Source organism: Peromyscus leucopus, chromosome 18, assembly GCF_004664715.2.
Source record: "Peromyscus leucopus breed LL Stock chromosome 18, UCI_PerLeu_2.1, whole genome shotgun sequence".
NCBI lineage: Eukaryota > Metazoa > Chordata > Mammalia > Rodentia > Cricetidae > Peromyscus > Peromyscus leucopus.
In genome coordinates, this window is record NC_051078.1 from 38,464,503 (window position 1) to 38,483,908 (window position 19,406).

General features: G+C 43.5%; 1 protein-coding gene across 2 annotated transcripts in view; it reads right to left on the bottom strand.

The window, feature by feature from the left end:
* Positions 1-6,867: 6,867 nt before the first annotated feature.
* The window catches only part of LOC114700552 (IKBKB interacting protein), a 30,039-nt gene continuing 17,500 nt past the window's right edge, over positions 6,868-19,406 (bottom strand). The window contains exons 2-3 of one of the 2 annotated variants that reach the window (XM_028880220.2): positions 17,803-17,920; positions 6,868-7,728 (exon numbers count right to left, since the gene is read on the bottom strand). In XM_028880220.2, the coding sequence (XP_028736053.1) occupies positions 6,979-7,728; positions 17,803-17,920 (868 nt within the window). In that variant the 3' untranslated portion in view covers positions 6,868-6,978. Of the gene's footprint in view, positions 7,729-14,735; positions 15,811-17,802; positions 17,921-19,406 lie in introns of those variants that run through there. The other variant, XM_028880221.2, reaches the window with a different exon arrangement.

The window sequence follows — 19,406 nt, forward strand, 5'->3', positions numbered from 1 at the left end:
ATTAGGAAAAGGGGGGGCAGAAAAGATGTGCTTAGGCCTACTGAAAGACTTATGCAGGAAGAGGGGGGAGGGGTGAGGGATCCAACTTTTATGGACTCCCCCGAGCATGCGCATATGGGTTTACGTAGCTACTCCACGCATGCACATAGATTACCTGATCATGCTGCGTGCAATTTATGTGACCAAGAAGCACAGGGATTATGTAAGACGTAAAGCCCAGAATGACTAAGCGTCTCGACAGCCCATGCATGGTCATGGGGGCGTGGCTAGACATGGTTAGCTACTTGCTATTCAACCTCTGAGTTAGCAGGATTTCACCTCGGCTTTTGAATCCCGAGTTCTGTAGAAGGCAAGAGATTTAGATAAAGTTTATGTCTGTGATAGAGCCAGTGCCTGAGGGAATAGAATTCCTGCCTGGGCCTGTGGAGTTTCAATTGCCGGTTGGGGCAGCGGTTGCTTAAGGTGCAGCCATTGATTACACAACAACCACCTGTCTTTTTTTTTTTTTTCTAGTTCCAGAGATAATGTGTGCTCTGCAGGCTCATCCGCCACAGTGTCCCTGCGCAAAGCCTCCGTGGTTCTCTCTCTCAGGCTCCTCGGAGTGGTGCTTGGGTTCTGGAGGCTGCCACCGTCTTGACTCTATGAATTGTGTTTTAGTCTTGAATCTATTCATTGTGCTGGCATCTAGGCATCTGGGTTGGTATGACTATAGGTCTAGGTGCTGGTTTTTAGATTTGTCTTTGTTGGGCGGGTGTCTTGTTCCTTGGTTTCTGTTTCTTCTGGATTTGTGGAGAGCGTGGTGGCTGTGTGTTGCTTGCTTTTTGGCCTGTTCAGTTGGTGTGTTCAGGGTTGGAGGCTGGGATTCTCGGATGAGTTGGGGGAAGGAAGGGTGGAGAAGATCTTTGCGATCCATTGAGCTCAGAGAGGAAAGGGAGACCGAGGCAAGTTTTTCTGCTACAGAGCTGGGGATGAGTCCGGGGATAGGGTTGGGGGGAGAGGGGGAGAAGTAGGAAGGTGTGGGTCTACCTTTTGCCTACCTGTTGAACTGGGAGGAGCAGCTCTGGGTTATGGGGGTGCGTGCTTGAGTTGGGGGTTGGGACAGAGTAATGATTAGGGGAAGGAGGTTAGAAGGGGAAGATAAAAAACAAGTATTAAAATTTCAATATTTTCTTTTTTTCTCTATTCTTATTTCTATTTTTTTTTCAGTATTTATTTATTCAAGCTAGGTGGTGGTGGCACATACCTTTAATCCAGCACTCGGCTGGGATTTCTTTTGAGATAGGCAGAGGCAGGCAGCTAGGGCTGTTCACAGAGAAACCCTGTCTCAAAAAGCCAAACAAACAAACAAACAAGGAAAAATGAATTACAACTAAAAGATAACTTTGGTTTGGGGCGTCTTTTTATTATTTTTTAAATACAGTTTTGTGATTTGTTTTGATTTGGGGGTGGGGTCAGGGTTTCTTCGTGTAGTCCTGGCTGTCCTAGAATTCGCTCTGTAGACCAGGCTGGCCTCAAACTCAGAGATCCACCTGCCTCTGCCTCCCGAGTGCTGGGATTAAAGGCATGCAACACCACTGCCCCACAATTTTTTTTTTTTTTTTTTTTTGGTTTTTCGAATTTCTTTGTAGTTTGCGCTTTCTGAACTCACTGTACAGGATGCCTCGAACAAAGATGCTGCTCTGCTGAGTGTGGATTAAAGTGCGCCCACCGGTTTTTTTTTTTTTTTTTTTTTTGGTTGCCCTACAATTTTTTTTTAATGAATGTCAAATGTCTATTTTTTTTTTTTTCTTTCTGTGCTGGGAATAGGACCTAGGGCCTTTTGCACACTGAACCATGTTCTCAGTTCTTTAAATATCTGATTTACTTATTTACTCATTTAAAATGGTTACATTCTATTAATATATGTTTTGTGTGTGCATTTGCGTCTGTGTGTGCACTTGTGTATGCCACAGTACATGTATGGAAGTCAGGAAACCTTGTGGGAGTTGGTTCTTCTTCCAAGTGAGTCCTGCCGATTAAACTTAGCCATCAGGCTCAGTGGCAGGTGCCTTTACCTACTACTAAGTCACTTGGTTGGACTTGATTATCTTTTTATGAGACAAGGTCTCCTATAACTCAGGCTGCCTTGATGCCAAGCCTGGGAGACTTGTTTGTTTTTGTTGTTCTTTGTTTTGTTTTGAGATAGGGTCTTATTATGTATCCCAAGTTGTTTTTCCATTGGCACTGTGGCTGCACCTGAATCTACTGCTTTTTCAGTCAGTAATTGCAACTCCACACTTACTGGCCCACTTCTCAGGCAGTGGCCCAGCAGGACTTTTACTCCCTTCCCCCCCACTCCCCCCACTTCTCCCCACCCACCTCCTGTCACTGCCACCAATGTAGTTTTAACTTAATCTCTACTATTCTATTTATCAATAAGACTCAAAAATCAGAGGCTGGGGTGAAAACCTGCTAGTTCAGAGAGGTTGAGAAGCAACCAGCTGACCTTCCCTTTTCTTCAGTTTCTTAGGAAAAAAAAGCATCCTTCTGCTCTTATAAACCAAAAAAGACTGCCATACTCAAAGTCCCTCCCTACTACTTCCTGTGCATCTCTCTATCCATCTTCCAGACTCCCTCTGACTCTTTATGACTACTTTATGTCAATAAGTTGCTGGCTCCACCTCCTGACCTGTGGGGCATTTACCCACCAACCCCACAGCTTCCCAGAGTTTTCTTGAGTGCGAGCAGCAGGAAGTATTAGATAGAAAGATTTATTGCGGAGAATCTTGCAAGATAAACAGATAGAAAATAAAGGATAGCCTCGAGAGGGCCTGGAACCTATTTCAACGGGCCCCGACTGTCTCTGCCTCAGGGTTTTTATAGAGACGCCAAGAGGTGGAGCAAAAGACAGCCAAGTGCAGACCATCTCAGACACCTGCACTCAGGCCCGTGGTCCTGATCATCCTCTATTCGGACCTGCTGGGTAAAGCCACGAGGAACCCGAGAATGGGCTCCCACAATGACCCAAGGTTGATTTTATTTAATTAACACAAGCCAAAATGGGGGTTCACAGTGTGATTGAATATCCCACAACATTTCCTCCTTTTTGTCTAAATAAAAAGGAAAGGTTTTAACTCTAACACAGTAAAACTATATACAATAAGAACAATTATCAGGTAAGAATTACATTCACAATATCCTGTCCATTTGTATTTGGCAAATTCAAAGAAAGTACTTTATTATCTATCCTATCCTGGTGAGTCCAAAGTTTTATACCTAAACCACTTTCTATCATAACTTGTATTGCCAACCTAAAAATATCTTTTTAGACCTTAATACATTTTCTTAGATAAACAACTTAAACTTTTATGTCTCTCAAACTTATAAACTTCACATTTCTTTTGTAAGTTTCTTTTTGGAATTTGATAACAAGGGAAACTATCTAGTCTTCAGCCCCATCAGAGATCTGAGGATAAAATATTACTTGAGTAAACAGGAAGTGCAGAGCAGGCAACTTCAAAAACTATAGAAATGACAGAGACAGCTGGCTGCCTGGACAGTCACCCAAGGTTGATTTTATTTAATTAACACAAACTCAAATTCAGGGTTCACAGTGTTATCAAGTATCCCACAACACTCCCAGGCTGGCCTTGAACTAGAAAGGATTCTCCCACCTCAGCCTATCAAATGCTGGGACTACAAGCATGGGCCGCCATGTTAGATGTCACGCATGCTTTTGAACAAATGAATGAAGCAGTTAAAGGTAAAATTACTGACATGGATCAGCAGGTAGAACTAGAGTCATGGACCCAGGGAAGGGAAATAAGTAGTTAAAACAAGCTGAGTCAGAGAAGGGCAGTGTACCGTTCTGTGGCTGAGGAGGGACAGAGATGGGTTAAACACTAACTGTTATACCAGTTGGCTATATCCAGCAGCCTTTTAAAGAGAGGTAGCTTAGGCTGCAGGGATGGCTCAGTGGTTAAGCACACTAATCCATTGCTGTCCTTTTTAAAAAAGATTTGTTATGTATACAGTGTTCTCCCTGCTGGCCAGAAGAGGGCACCAGATCTCACTATACATGGTTGTGAGCCATCATGTGGTTGTTGGGAATTGAACTCAGGACCTCTGGAAGAACGGGCAGGCAGTGCTCTGAACCTCTGAGCCATCTCTCCAGCCCCCTTGCTGTACTTTTTACTACTATAGATTACTTCAAAGTTTCTGTAATCAGAATCGCTAATGCTATTCTATTTTTCAAGTGTGTGTGTGTGTGATGACATGCTTGTATGTATCAGTGAACAGCTTGTGGGAGTCAGTTCTCTCTGATCGAACTCAGGTGATCAGGTTTGGTGGCAAGTGCCTCTCAGCCATTTCACAGCCTGCTAATGCTGTTTTAAATGTAGGCTCTCCTCAAGTAGCTTCGGCTACTGTGTTGAGGCAGAGCCCCTGTAGCTTGGCAGCCCCCTGCACCACACTGGTTTATACCCTTCCATTAGTACCAATGCTGCCCTAGATGCTACTTTCTTACCCATTTTAGGTGACCTCCTAGGAATGCTTCTTTCTCCAAAATCCATGTGATAAGATCTAGTTACCATCATAAGGCATTTGGGAGGTAACTGGGTCATCAAGGAATAGTCCTCAGGATCAAGATTGGAGCCTTCATGAAAGACGCCTGAAGAGTTGGTATGTGTAGGACACAGCGAGACAGAACTCTCTACAAACCAGAGACCCCTCACCAAGCTGTCCCTTGGACTCTGAGCCTCGAGAACAGTGAGGAACAGATTTCTGTTATTTGTAGTCACCCTCATGTTGTTATTTCTTTTTTTATTTTTATTTCTTTTTTAAAAATTATTATTTTTAGGTGTGTTTTTGTGTATTTATGAATATTTTCCCCCCTGAATGCATGTCTGTGCACCATGTGAGTGCCTGGTAACCTGCAGAAGCTGGAAGAGAGAGCCAGACGCCCTGGTACTGGAGTGACAGGCAGTTGTGAGCTCCTGTGTGGGAGCTGAGAATTAAACCTGGAGTCCTCTGGAAGAGTAGCCAGTGCTCTTACCACGGAGCCATCTCTCCGCCCTCCTGGGTGTTTCTTACACGGCAGCTCACACTGAGACAGGTTGTTCCTTTCCTCATCTCTCTAGCTCAGTGGCCCTCAACCTTCCTCACGTTGTGGTGACCCCAACCATAGAAGCGTTTCATTGCTATTTCCTAACTGTGGCTTTGCTGCTGTACTGAATCATAATGTAAATGTCTGATATACAACCCAAGGGGTCGAGACCTACAGGTTGAGAAACCACTGTAGCCATTTGGCATTTCTTAAATAGCAGTTCACACTTTTGTCCCTTTCCTCATCCCCTAAGCCAGGAAGGACCCACTGTTATCAGATTGTTTTCCTGGCTGTGACCTTTCTGGTTTCTTTTCCTCTGATAGGGTAATGTATATATACTCCAGCCGCCATGATCCTGAGGGCAAGTTCTTCAGCCCGGGTCCTAACCACACATACGCTTCCTGGCTGCCAGAGAGGCAAGATTCAGAGCTAGCCCTGTCCAGATTCCCATTGCGGGCTGGCAGTGTAGAGAGACTCCTTTTGCAGATGTAACCAACCGTCTTATTATATAAGAAACACAGAACCAATGCAAAGAAGAAAGCCAAGAGATCAGAGCTAAGAGCCTTACCCGCCTGCTGCAGCTAGCCAAGAGACCTCTCCGAAAAGGACCTACTTCCTGTGTGTCTGTCTTTATATAGACTTTCTGTTCTGCCTTCTCATTGGTTGTAAACCCAAACACACGACTGCCTCATCACTGCCTGTCTGTAGAGACTTCCAGGTCTTCTATGGTATTGAAATTAAAGGCGTGTGTCTCCAATGCTGGCTGTATCCTGAACACACAGAGATCTACCTAGCTTTGTCTACCAAGTGCTGGGATTAAAGGCGTGCGCCACCACCGCCCATGCTCTTGCTATGGCTCTAATAGCTCTGACCCCCGGGCAACTTTATTTATTAACATACAATTAAAATCACATTTCAGTACAAATAAAATACCACCATATCCTTTCCTGACAGAAAGGGAAGGTAGGGTGATTTGGGCTCAGGATTGGAGGGTGCAGCCTATCCTGGCAGGAAATCATAACTGACAGAGTGTGAGGCCCTGAAGCAGAGTGCTGGTGTGTTGGTTCCTCAGGACCCAGCCCTGGGATGGCTCACATTCAGGGTGGGCCTTCCCATCTCATTTTTTTTTTTTTTTTAAGATTTATTTATTATGTATACAGTGTTCTGCCTACATGTTTGCCTGCAGGCCAGAAGAGGGTACCAGACCTCATTACAGATGGTTGTGAGCCACCATGTGGTTGCTGGGAATTGAACTCAGGACCTTTGGAAGAACAGCCAGTGCTCTTAACTGCTGAGCCATCTCTCTAGCCCCCATCTCATTTTTTAAGCCTCTCTGGAAATGCCCTCACAGGCTCAGAGGTGTGTCTGCCAGGGGGCAGTTACAAGTTTCACCATAATTCTTTTTTTTTTTTTTTCCGAGACAGAGTTTCTCTGTGTAGTTTTGGTGCCCGTCCTGGAACTTACTCTGGCCTCGAACTCACAGAGATCCATCTGCCTTTACCTCCTGAGTGCTGAGATTAAAGGCGTGCGCCACCACTGCCCGGCTACCACAATTCTTTTGTACATCCAGATGTTCAGTCTGTTTCGTTGTATTACTGGAGGCCGGAGAGACAGCTCTGCTCCTCTTCCAGAAGACCCACCTCGGTTCCCAGCTCCCACATCAGATAGCTCACAACCGGCTGTAACTCTAGCTCCAGGGTATCCAATACACTCTCTGGCCTGCACACCCACCCACACGGCCACATATACATATGAATAAGTTAAAAAAATATTATGGGGTAAAATAGTATCAAACACAAAATGGAATTTATTCCAAAATAGCAGTATTTCTTCTCACTCTCAGTCTTTGCAGAACAGAAATATCATTTTTTAAAAAATTACCTCTAATCTTAAAACTAATCTGAAATCCGTGTTATTTCACCTTTAATATCCTTAATCTCAGCTTGGACTATCGTTAAATTAGAGATTTTCTCCTTTAAGAAAGCAATTTCTTTCTCTCTTTGGATTAAGTCAGATCCTAGCCTCCCGATGCGTAGTGTTAAATCATTTACCAGTGGTTCCAATCGCAAAAAGTCCTTCTTCAGATTGTACACCTTTGGTTTCAGGTCATTTGCAAAAGCCACGGCTTTCAGAACTTTGGCCCTGTCGCTCTCTAAGCTTAAAAATCTGTCGGTGTGCTTGTCGAAATCACCCTGGAGCTCAGCCAGCCCCTTGGTGAGCGAGTCAATTCTCCTGGAATTTTCACTCGCAGTCTTTCGAAGGGCCGCAGTTCGGTCGATGCTGCTGGAGAGAAGATCGCCTATGTTTTCGATTGTCACCCTTTCTACTTTCCCGACCTTCTGTTCCAGTTCTTGCACCGAGTCCGCTAAGGATGCGACTTCCGTCACTAAACCGGAAATGCGGCGGAGATCTGTTTTCACACTCGTAATCTTGAGACCCACGTCTTTGGCCGTGGAAGTTGTACCTTGGTCTACTTTTGTAATGTCTTGAGAAAGACTTGTTAACGAGTTATTCAATATCCCGTGTTTCTCGGTCATGCCGCTAGACCAAATTTTCATCTCGTGGATTTCTTCCTGCAGGAGCTTTAGACGAGCCATTATTTGAAAAGCCTTTAGTTGTTCCATGAGAGCCTCACATTTCTGATACTATAAGGAAACACAATACCACAGTGATTAAATTAGTCAAAATATGACGTTGAAAATTCAACTTCAAATTCACGTTCCCCCCCTCCACTTTACTGCTCTTTGGGGGGCTCTGGGTTTTGAATCTCAGCACTGAAAAAACAAAAAACAAAACTCCAAAAGGAATTAGAAAAGAGGATTTAAAATAACTCAAGTATATTGCTAATAATGAATAAGGAAACTTATTCATAAACATACTCAGGACATTTCATCAAACATTATTGGAAATGACTTTTCTTGATGGTTCTTATATCCTTGGTCCTCTATACAGTAACAGGGGTGCTAATGAAGACAGAGATGTGTGTTCTTTGGAGCTAGAGAAGGGAAGAACTCTCCAGAGGCGCTTTGGTATCGTTTAGGACTGAGAAGACAGCATAACCTCTTTTTGTTTTTGCTTTGGTTGGTTTTGTTTTTTAGACAGGTCTTGCTCTGTTGCCCAAGCTGGTTTTGAACTTCTGGACTCCAATGATCCTTCTATCTGTCTTAGCTTTCTGAATAGCCTGACTACAGGCGAGGAGAGCTCCTGGCTTTTCTTTCTTTGTGGTGTTGGAGACAGAACCAGAGCCTCGTGCATGCTAGATAAGGTCTTCCACACGGGTACAGGGCAAGCATTTTTTATTTTTATTTATTTATTTTTTAATTTAAAGACATGGTCGTGAGTCTTGCTATGCAGTCCTGACTCGTATGAAACTCCTTATGCCTCCACTTAAAAAAAAGTTTTATTAAGATATTGCAGGCATTTAAAAATGCTTTATGAATATATAACTGGGAGGCTGGAGAGGCTGCTTGCTGCTCTTGCAGAGGACCTGACTTTGGTTCTCAGCACCCATGCTAGGTGGCTCACAAGCCTCGTAGCTCCAGCTCCAGGGGATGCCACAACATTATCCTGCCTACAGAGGTACCTTTGTAGGTGATAAACACACACACACACACACACACACACACACACACACATATATATATAGTTAATCTAAGTTAAAAATGTAATATGCTCAGAATAGTCTTTTGTGTGTGTGGGTCGGAAGTCAATGTGTGTTTCAAGTGTTTTTTTGCTATTGCTCTCCACATATTTCTTTTCTTTCTTTGTTTTTTCTTTTTTTTTTTTTTTTTTTTTTTTTTTTTTTTTTTTTCTTTGGTGGAGACAGGGTCTCACTATGTACCTTTGGCCTTAAATGTCCTATGTAGACCAGATCCAGATGTCTTTGCCTTCTCAGAACTGAGATCAAAGGCTTGTGCCACCACACATGGCATTAACTTATTTTTTAAGACAAGGGCTCTCTATAAACATGGAGCTCACCGATTGGCTAGACTGGCTGGCCAGTGGGCTCCTAGGTTCATCTTGTCTCCATCAAGAGCTGGAATTATGGGCATATACTCTGTACCCTATTTTTTTTTAAAGATTTATTTATTATGTATATAGTGTTCTGTCCGCATGCATGCCTGAATGCCAGAAGAAGGCATCAGATCTCATTATAGATGGTTGTGAGCCACTAAATGGTTGCTGGGAATTGAACTCAGGACCTCTGGAAGAACAGGCAGGCAGTGCTCTGAACCTCTGAACCATCTCTCCAGCCTCTATACCCAATTTTTGAAAAAAAAGAAAAAAGAAAAAAAAAAGAAAAAAGTTTTTTTTTTTTTTTTTTTTTTTTTTTACATGTGTATACCTGTGTTAGTTTGGGTATATTACATAGATCAGGAGCCATGTGGGCCAGACAAGGGCCTCAGATGTCTTGGAAATGGAATTACAGGGAGCTGTGAGTCTCCCTGTGGGTACTGGGAACCAAACCGAGACCTCTACAAGCATTCTTAAACACTAAGCCATCTGTACCCCTCTACACCCAAATTTTATGTGATTGGGGATCCAAACTCGGGTTCTCAGCTTTACCCACTGATCTATATCCCTAGTTCCCAGAATAGTATTTTGAACGAAGATTTAAAAAGCAGTGACTGTAACAGAAGGGTGTTTTTTTGTGTGTGTGTGGTTACTCTTTTTGTGGGAGGACCCGCCACCCAGCTCCCAAATAAATCACACATGGAAGCTTATTTTTAATTATGAATGCCCAGCCTTAGCTTCTCTTGTTTCTAGCCAGCTTTCCTTAACTTAAATTGCCCCGTCAACCTTTTGCCTCCGGGCTTTTCCGTTCTCTTCCTTCTGTAAATCTTTTTTTTTTTTTTTTTTTTTTTTGGTTTTTTGAGACAGGGTTTCTCTGTGTAGCTTTGCGCCTTTCCTGGAACTCACTTGGTAGCCCAGGCTGGCCTTGAACTCACAAAGATCCGCCTGCCTCTGCCTCCCGAGTGCTGGGATTAAAGGCGTGCGCCACCACCGCCCGGCCCATCCTTCTGTAAATCTTACTCGTACTCCATGGCTTGCTGTATAGCGGGGTGACTGGCCGCTGGAGTCCTCCTCCTTCTCTGGCTACTAGCTCTTCTTCCCCCCTCCATCTCTTTCTTCTGCCTGCCAGCCCCGCCTATCCTTTCTCCTGCCTCACTATTGGCCGTTCAGTTCTTCATTAGACCATCAGGTGTTTTAGACAGGCACAGTCGCACAGCTTCACAGAGTTAAACAAATGCAGCATAAACAAAAGTAACACACCCGAAAAAATATTCTCCCACAGAAGGGTTACAGTGATCTGCTGAAATGAGGTAGACCATTTAACTCAAGGTAGCAAGCCCCCCTCTTTGCTCCATTACATGCTTGATTTCAGCATCTATTTATTTTTCCTCTTCAATAGCTTTATGCTCCATCAATGATTGGTGGAGTAGGTGACCCAGAGGGTGCTTTTGGTAGAGAAGTCAGCTTGTGATGAAGTTATTCCAAGTATGACATTAATGAGTAGCTACAAACAGAAAGGAAATCTAGCAATTGCAAACTATTTTATTTTTAGGGTTCACCTTTTGCAGTACACTTACTTGCTGAAGAGTGTCCCATGGGTGAGAGGAACAGAAGGCTCCCTTGGCTATTTTATCTCTAGGCTGCCAGTTGCTCGTGTATCTACCTCTGTGGAGTAAGCACAGCTTAACAGTATGGCTGACTGAGATGTCTCAGAACGAGCTCGTTCTCTTAGGAGGCCTCGTCACTAGGGAGCCGCTTTGGCTCATTTGGTGACTTGGAAGAGGATTTATTATGAACTTCTAAAATGGAAACTCAATACAGTGTGCTAACAGGCTAGAAACGGCAAAGTCCTTTGTTTATTTCCCCCTACACTCTCCTTCCCTCCCTTCCTTTTTAGTACTGGAGATCAAGTTCAGGACCCTGCATAGGACAGGCAGGTGCTCTTCTCTCAGCTACATCCCTAGCTATCCCTTTAAATTATTTATAAGTATGCATGTATGCATATGTGTATGTAGAGACAGGCTGACCTTGAGCTCTCCATGTAGTTGAGGATGACCTTGAATTTATGATCTTCTGGCTTCCATCTCCCAGGTGTTCAGGCCTGGTTTTATGCAGTGCTGGCTGGGAATGGAACCCAGTGCTTCAGGAATGCTAGGCAGACACTCTGTCAGCTGAGCCATCTCTCCAGCCCCTTCTGTAATTTTATTCTTTTATGGGCTGGAGAGATGGCTCAGAGGCTAAGAGCACTGGCTGCTCTTCCAGAGTTCCTGAGTTCAAGTGCCAGCAACCATCTATCATGAGATCTGGTGCCCTCTTCTGGCCTGCAGGCATACATGCAGGCAGAACACTGTCTGTAATAAATAAATCATTAAAACATTCTTTTAGTATACTACGTGTATGGTGTTTCGTCTGCAGGTGTGTCTATGTACCACTTGCGTGTCTGGTGCTTGTGGAGGTCAGAAAGGAGCAATGAGCGCCTTGGAACTGGAATTCCAGTTGTCAACTGCCATGTGGATGCCAGGAATAGGATCCAGGTCCTCTGGAAGAGCAGCCAGTGCCTATGGGGGCCAAAAAGGGCACTGATCCCCCAGGGCTGGAGTCACAGGAGATTGTGAACAGCTTTTTGTGGGCACTGGGAACTGAACTCTGGTTCTCTGCAGGAGCCCTCTTAACCACAGAGCTATCTCTTCAGCCTTTCATTCTGCAAGATTTTTGTTGTTAGTGTTCTGCTATGTAGCCCAGCTTGGCCGTGAACTTGGACTCTTCCTGCTTCAACCTGGAGTTACAGACATGCACTACCATGCCTAGCTGTAAAACTGCTTTATCTGTGCTGAAAATTTTAAACAAATGGACAGTACTCTGTATAAGCTAATTGATATAAAATTTATTATCAATTACAGAGATACAAAAATGTATATTAGAATATTGGCAGTTTTCATAAAGCACAACAAAATGCAGTCTGTGTCATTGCATATACCTGTGACCCCTATCACCTGAAATGCAGAAGCACGAAGATGGTGAGTTAAGACTAATTGGGGTACATACTGAGACCTTGTCTCAAAAATAAAATAAAAAGCTCTAAAATACACAAAAGAGAAACAAAGGAAGATTCATTAAATGTATCTAGACCTCTCCAATGACAATTTTGATAAATAAGAAATAAAAAACACTTATTTTATTTTATGCATATGATATATATATATATATATATATATATATATATATGGATATGTTGTGCACCACATGCATGCCATGCCTGGTGTTTGCAGAAGTCAAAAGAGTGTGCCAGATACCCTGGAAGCCGAGTTACAGATGGTTGTGAGCCATCATGTGAAGGCTGGGAATCAAACCCAGGTCCTCTGCAAGAACAACCAGTGCTCTTAACCACTGAGTCACCTCTTCAGCCCCAGTGCAAATTTCTTTTTTTGTTTTTTGTTTTTTTTCTAGACAGGGTTTATGCTACTGCCCTCCCATAGCCAAAACAGTTTATTAATTGCTTTGATTACAATTTTGAGATCTCTGTCAGCTTCAGCTACAGCTTTGTTTCAGCTATGATGCACTCTGAAACCTGTAAACATACCTCCCAACATTAAGATTAAAATAATTTAAATTAGCTGGGCTACTGGGACTCAATCATTTTTTTCTTAATCATTAACTTGAGCCACAGTCTATATGACTCCTCAATAGAAACTTATATGTTCTAGCTGTGTGACACTTCCTTGTTTTATTTTTTCTCATAAAAACTCTATTTAAACTAGCATTATTATTATCAATTAGACAGTACAGCCTAAGAAGAAATCATCTTCATAATAATCCACAGGTAAAAAATGCCCAGTAGAACGGGATGTTTCCATGAGATAAACACACTACATTACAGGCAGTGGGGATCTCCCCACACCTGTTCACACCATGCCAGACACCAGAGAAAGATGGCAGCAGCAAACATGTGAAGGAACAGCAGAACAAAAGACACTCTGGAGCCTGTGGTCTTGGGGCCTTGCCTATCCGAGATTCACCCATCAGGGATCGACTCCTGATGGGCTGACACCCTGAAGTCAACTGCCATCCGAAGCTCCTCTGACATGCCACCAGCAGGTTTCCCTGTGTAGCCCTGGCTGTCCTGGATCTCTCTCTGTAGACCGGGCTGGCCTCAAACTCACAGAGACCTGCCTGCCTCTGCCTCCTGAGTGTTGGGATTAAAGGTGTGTAACACTACTGCCTGGCTTGGCAAATTTCTTAGAGTGATACATAGACACAGATATTTCAATAGTTTTCTCATGTGATATTTGCATTCTGGCTCTGCCTTCCAGGGCTGGGATTAAAGGACCCACCTTCTCATGTCAGTGCCGGGTGGACTCAAGCCTCACGCTTTCACAGCAAGCGCTTCACCTGCTGAGCTATCTCCTGGCCTTATTATTATTATTATTATTATTATTATTATTATTATTAATATCTGAGACACAGTCTCACTGTGTAGACCAGGCTGGCCTTGAACTCAGATCTGCTTGCCTCTGCCTCCTGAGTGCTGGGATTAAAGGTGTGCGCCACCAAGTCTAGCTCCAGCTCTAATTTTTTAAAAAAAATAAAATCAGTATGTAAAACAAACAGTTTCATAAGTTGGGGAATCTGTAAAATAATGACATAAATATGTCATAATCATCACAATTTATTGTTACGTTGTTTTATCTTTAAAGCAGGCACAGGCTTACTGCGTATTTGTATTTTAAGTATCTATTAGCTGTATTTAGTGAACTCCAGTGACACACAATTCAAGCTTTAGAAATTAAAGTCGGCACACAAAGGCACTCCATACGCTCATGCTTCAAAGCATAACCAGTCAGTAGAAGATATTAATGAGGACAAAGTAAGAAGACATTTACTCACATGTTAAACTTCTAAGTGTCTGTAACACAGTTTAGAACCTTTGCAAAAAGGGAACTACTTCCCAGGCGCCATAGTTCTGAGAACCTGGCGTTACCTCAGAGAAGAGCCCCGGGCTCTCCTGCAGGCCTATTACCTTCCACTTGACGTGAAATTCCTAGGAACTTGTCGTCTGAATGTGAGAAGCTGGCAGAGGCAGGTGTGCTACCAACTGACTGCAAGAGCAGGAGGCAGAAAAAGCATGAGAAACAGACACAGCTTTGAAAAACGGAAAACTCGGGTCACATAGTGAAATGGTAAACCGTCTCAATATTTGCCATAGTTATCTATATAGAGATATCTATGTCTCTCTCTATATATCTCTAGTATAATACATGCAATTCAAGCCGGGCAGTGGTGGCGCACGCCTTTAATCCCAGCACTCGGGAGGCAGAGGCAGGCAGATCTCTGTGAGTTCGAGGCCAGCCTGGGCTACCAAGTGAGTTCCAGCAAAGGTGCAAAGCTACACAGAGAAACCCTGTCTCGGAAAAAAACAAAAACTGCAATTCATAATAACGTCTATTAACTATTGGAAAAACATGTAGATATTAAATATATTGCCTAAAAAGTAGAGCAATATATATTTTAGAACTATTTCTTTCTTTCTGTTTCTTTTTCTTTCTTTTTTTCTGAGAAAGTGTTTCTCTGTGTAGTCCTGGCTGTCCTGGAACTCCCCCTGTAGACCAGGCTGGCCTCGAACTCAGAGATCTGCCTGCTGCTGCCTCTGCGTGCTGGGATTAAAGGTATGTGCCACCACCTCCCCGCAGAACTATTTCTATTTAAAATGGTTAAAATAAGTTTTAGAGCTTAAAAAGAGAGAACTGTGATTATGTGCACACTCCATACGGACCATACTCCACTTATTCTCTATAAAGCGAGGCAGAGAAAAATGACTGAAAAAACATAGAACTGACTGATTTCCACTGAATAATATAGTCCACCAAAAGTGTGCAGGAACCCTAATAATCACCAGCTCCCTTGTTTTCTAGGTCATATTTCCCCAAAGTCCCCTTCTCTCTTGCACTTGAGTAGGTTATGAAATCGTGAACTTTCCCTTTCAGAACAACCAGTTCGTTCTGCATCTTTAAGATGCTGTTGTCGTACTGAATCCCCTCCAGGGTCTTCTGCATCTCCATTATATCAGACACCGCCCTTAGCATGTCATCTTCCATGTTAAACATCTGCAGAGTCAGGTCTTCCATTTTCTTTTCTGTCCCCATCAGATCCTGAGAGACTCTGAGAATGGAGTGGACCGCATTTTCCACAGCCGGCAAATGTGCCTTGCACTCCTCAACTTTGGGTCCGTAGTTGGAGAGTTTACCGGTCAGATCTTCCTCTCTGGCTAGGAGAGCGTGCTGGGCTTCCTGCAGCTTCTCAACTGCTTCCGAATCAGAGCTCAGCTGCGCCTGCACTCGGAGAAGGTCTTCCTCTTCTTGCCTGCTTACTGTTCTCACGTTTCGCAGGGTGCTGTCTTCCAAATCTCTCAGCCGGTCAGTGAGCAATTTCAATTCTTGCTCAGCTGAGTTAATTTTCATGGTTACTTGAGAATGTATATGCTTTGCTTCTGATTTGAAAGTGGCTGTATTATTGCTCATTTCTGCCAGAGTTCTCTTCCAGAAATCTGTAATGTTCTGGAATTTCTCATTAAGGTTTTGCATCTTTTGTGTGAGCATCTCTTCACTATTCTCAATGTCCTGTATGGATCTTTGGAGGCCAGCTACTTCCTGTTCAAACTGGGCCATCAGAGCCATGGTTGATGTAGCTTCCTGCAGGATACTTTCGGTAGACTCAAGCTGCATTTATGACACAAACAACCCCGAGCCACTTAATCATTTTTATATTAGAGAAACATGTTAACAATCAGAAGCATAACACATACAAGGTTCAAATCCCAAAGACACCTAAAATATCTAAGTCCATCAGAATCACACGGACAGAAACATTTATCATTAGTAGTTTTTAACAAATTTAATAGAGTAGCCCTATGTTGGAAAAATGTATACTTGAACTCACAGTCCTAGTTATTCAACATATCTTTGTCATGAGGGCAAAGTCAAAAGAAATGATGTTAACATTTTCTGAAGTATATTGGAGTTTCTTTTTTCATGACAATGGAAAGTAACGCAGATGTCATTTTTATGGCTATTTGGCTTTTAGGGAAGAAGTGCAACTGTGTAAAATTTGCTACCTCTTCTGAAACCTATGCTTTTGGAAGTTTCTGGCTGAATTGCTATTATTATTTTCGCTAACCTCTTGTGGACAAAGAACTAGAAGTAGATGGCAAAAAGGCAGAAATGAATTTTTATAACAGTAGTTGAGACAAGCTACATCAAATGGCAGTGTAAGCCTGCGGGACTCCTTAGAATGGGCTGGGGTATTTGGAAGGGCTATGCCATGGACTTCAATAATCTCCACCGTCACATAGATAAAAGCTTTAGAGATGACGAAAAGACCTAGACATGATGATTCAGCTTTCAAGTGTTTGCAGCACTGTCCTGAGACAGAACACTGAAGAGGGCACAGTTCTGCCCTGCAGCAGCTTACTTAGGAAGCAAAGCAATCTGCACACACTAGAACAAGGGGAGACATATGGAAACACTTGGTGGAGTCCTGATCCAGACTTCAGTGCCCAAGCATAGTCTCCCAGAAGTACTATCTATTATTCATGTCCTCTCTAAATCATTTTACATACTACTTAACAGATTAAGCTTTGAAAACTACTAAGCACATCATGGGGCAACATTTAAAAAAAACTTAGCTGGGCGGTGGTGGCGCACACCTTTAATCCCAGTATTTGGGAGGCAGAGCCAGGTGGATCTCTGTGAGTTTGAGGCCAGCCTGGTCTACAGAGCGAGATCCAGGACAGGCACCAAAACTACACAAGAGAAACCCTGTCTCGAAAAACAAAACAAAATAAAACAAAACAAACCTTAGATGATTCCTAATACTTCTAAGCCAAGTCCACAGCCCTGGTTCTAATAGTCAGAACATCTTGCGGTACCTATTGTATTATCGGTTGCCACATACAGTGCCGTGAGTGTTCACTTTTGCCAGACCTTGTGCAAGATGCTGCTGATAAAATATTAACTGGATGGAGCAGACGATGCTTTAGATCTTCTGATCAGACAGTCTAGGGTCCTGATGAGAACTATGAGCATCCTCTAGGAGCTAGCTCTGTTTCTAGGTGTTAGAGAGACAGGAAAGATGCAGTGTTTGTTCTAAATGTTAACAATCAGAAGTACGGGAGTCAAAAAACAAACAAACAAGCAAACCATTAAAAAACCCAGAAGGGTGACATCAGTGTGAGGACAGACTCAACACACAACGAATGTTCAGAGGAGAGGTAAGAAGTCAGGAGAGTAGGGGGGAAGCTTAATGTGACTGAAATCTGCCTCAAAGGGCTGGTTAATTGGCCAGGTAAATAGCTCTAAATTCCTTCCAGGAAGAGACCATGCTTTATATTTGTTGTGCTGGGATTACAGGTGTGTGCCACTACTGCCTGGCTCATTATATATATATATATATATTTCAGAGCTGAGGACCGAACCCAGGGCCTTGCGCTTGCTAGGCAAGTGCTCTACCGCTGAGCTAAATCCCCAATCCCTCCATATTATATTTTCATATCTAAAGATCAACTATACTTGTTTGTTTGTTGAGCCATGGCTGGTCAGGAATTTGCTATGTAGACCAGGCCAGACTTGAACTCACAGAGATCTGCCTGCCTCAGCCTACAGAGTGCGGGGATTAAAGGTGTGCGCCGTCAGGCCCAGCTGGAAATGGTTTACCTTGTCTGAAATCAAACTGATTTTATTCCGCAGTCCTTGAAGCTCGCCGCCTTCTGTTTGCAGTAACTGGTACTGGCTTTCCATCTTCGCAAGCTTTTCCGATTGCTGAAATACAAGCCTGGAGAAGGAGAAAAGGATGATGCCTGTCACTCACTTCCGATCAGACCGATGTGCATTCTCGAGTGGTTGCTGCAGTGTTTGTGAGCCGACTTCACCACTCGGGTGCCGACTGTGGGGAAGGGGTCGGGATTAACGCGCTGCAAAGACTGACTCAACATTGCCTCTCTTCAGGGGTCACAGCTCAGGGAGGGAGGCAGAGTGGCATCGCTAATAGATGTATGAAAAAGAGAAGCATTCCGGAAGGAGTCAGAGTGGAACTATTTGGAATAAAAACTTTGATCTCAATCCCCAGCACTACCAAGCTATTATCCCTCAAACTGAGACTATGGTGTGCACGCCTGTAACTGTATTATTTAGGGAGGAGGAGGCAGGAGGACCATAAGTTCAAGGCCATCCTCCATTACATAGTGAGTTGAGGCTCAAAGGCCAACTGGGGCTCCATGAGACTCTGTTTTTAAAAAAAGGTTATGAAGAGATAAAATACAGAAGAGAGTCATTGTCAAAGGGATACTAGAATATGCATGCAAAGCAGGCTATAAAAACTCTGCGTTTGATATACTCAACAATATGCGCATAGGAATACTGTAGATGTCATTCTAAATGAGGGTTCAGGATGTAGGGAGATGGCTCAGTTGATAAAGGGCTTGCCATGTAGGCATGAGGACCTGAGTGTGACCCCTAGCACCCACATAAAAAGCTTGGTGGTACCCTTGTAATCCTGGAACCGGGGAAGGAGAAAGAGGATCAGTCAGCCTAAGCTAGTCAGAGAGACCCAGATCTTAGTGGGAGACCCTGTCTCAAAACCCAAGATTGCTGGCTTCTGAGGAGTGAGGACAGAGGTTGACCTCTGGCCTCCATACATTCGCACATTCACACTCACACCCACACACAAAGTGAAATTAGGGCTGAGGGTATAGCTCAGTGGTAGGAGGAGTGCCTATCTGACATGTCAAAGATCCCAGCTTTGAAGCCAGCATGTAAGCAAACAAAATCGGAGTGTTCTCTTCATCCGGGAAGTAGTAAAGAGCACAAACAAACAAACAAACAAACAAGAAAGAGCCATCCTTGGGCCGGTGAGATGGCTCAGCGGTTAACAGCACCAGGCTGCTCTTCTACAGGATACAGCTTTTAATCCCAGCAGCCACATGGTAGCTCACAACTGTCTGTAACTCCAGTTCCAGGGGATCCAATGCCCTCTCCTTACTCCACTGGCACCAGGCACACATGTGATGCACACACACGCAGGCAAAATACTCATACGCATAAAATAAAGCTACCCCAATGTCTAAGAATTGGATGCTTTACTGAGGTAGCCATACACTTTATCCTAATCTTCGAAACTATAAAGGAACATGTTTTTGTAGATTTGAAATGAGTAGTCACAGAAGGAATGCCTTAGGGTTAATATCATTTTGGTTATCTACTTTAACTCAGTTCTCCAGGCTCAGAAAAGGCACTTCACCCTTTTTATACACGGAGTCATC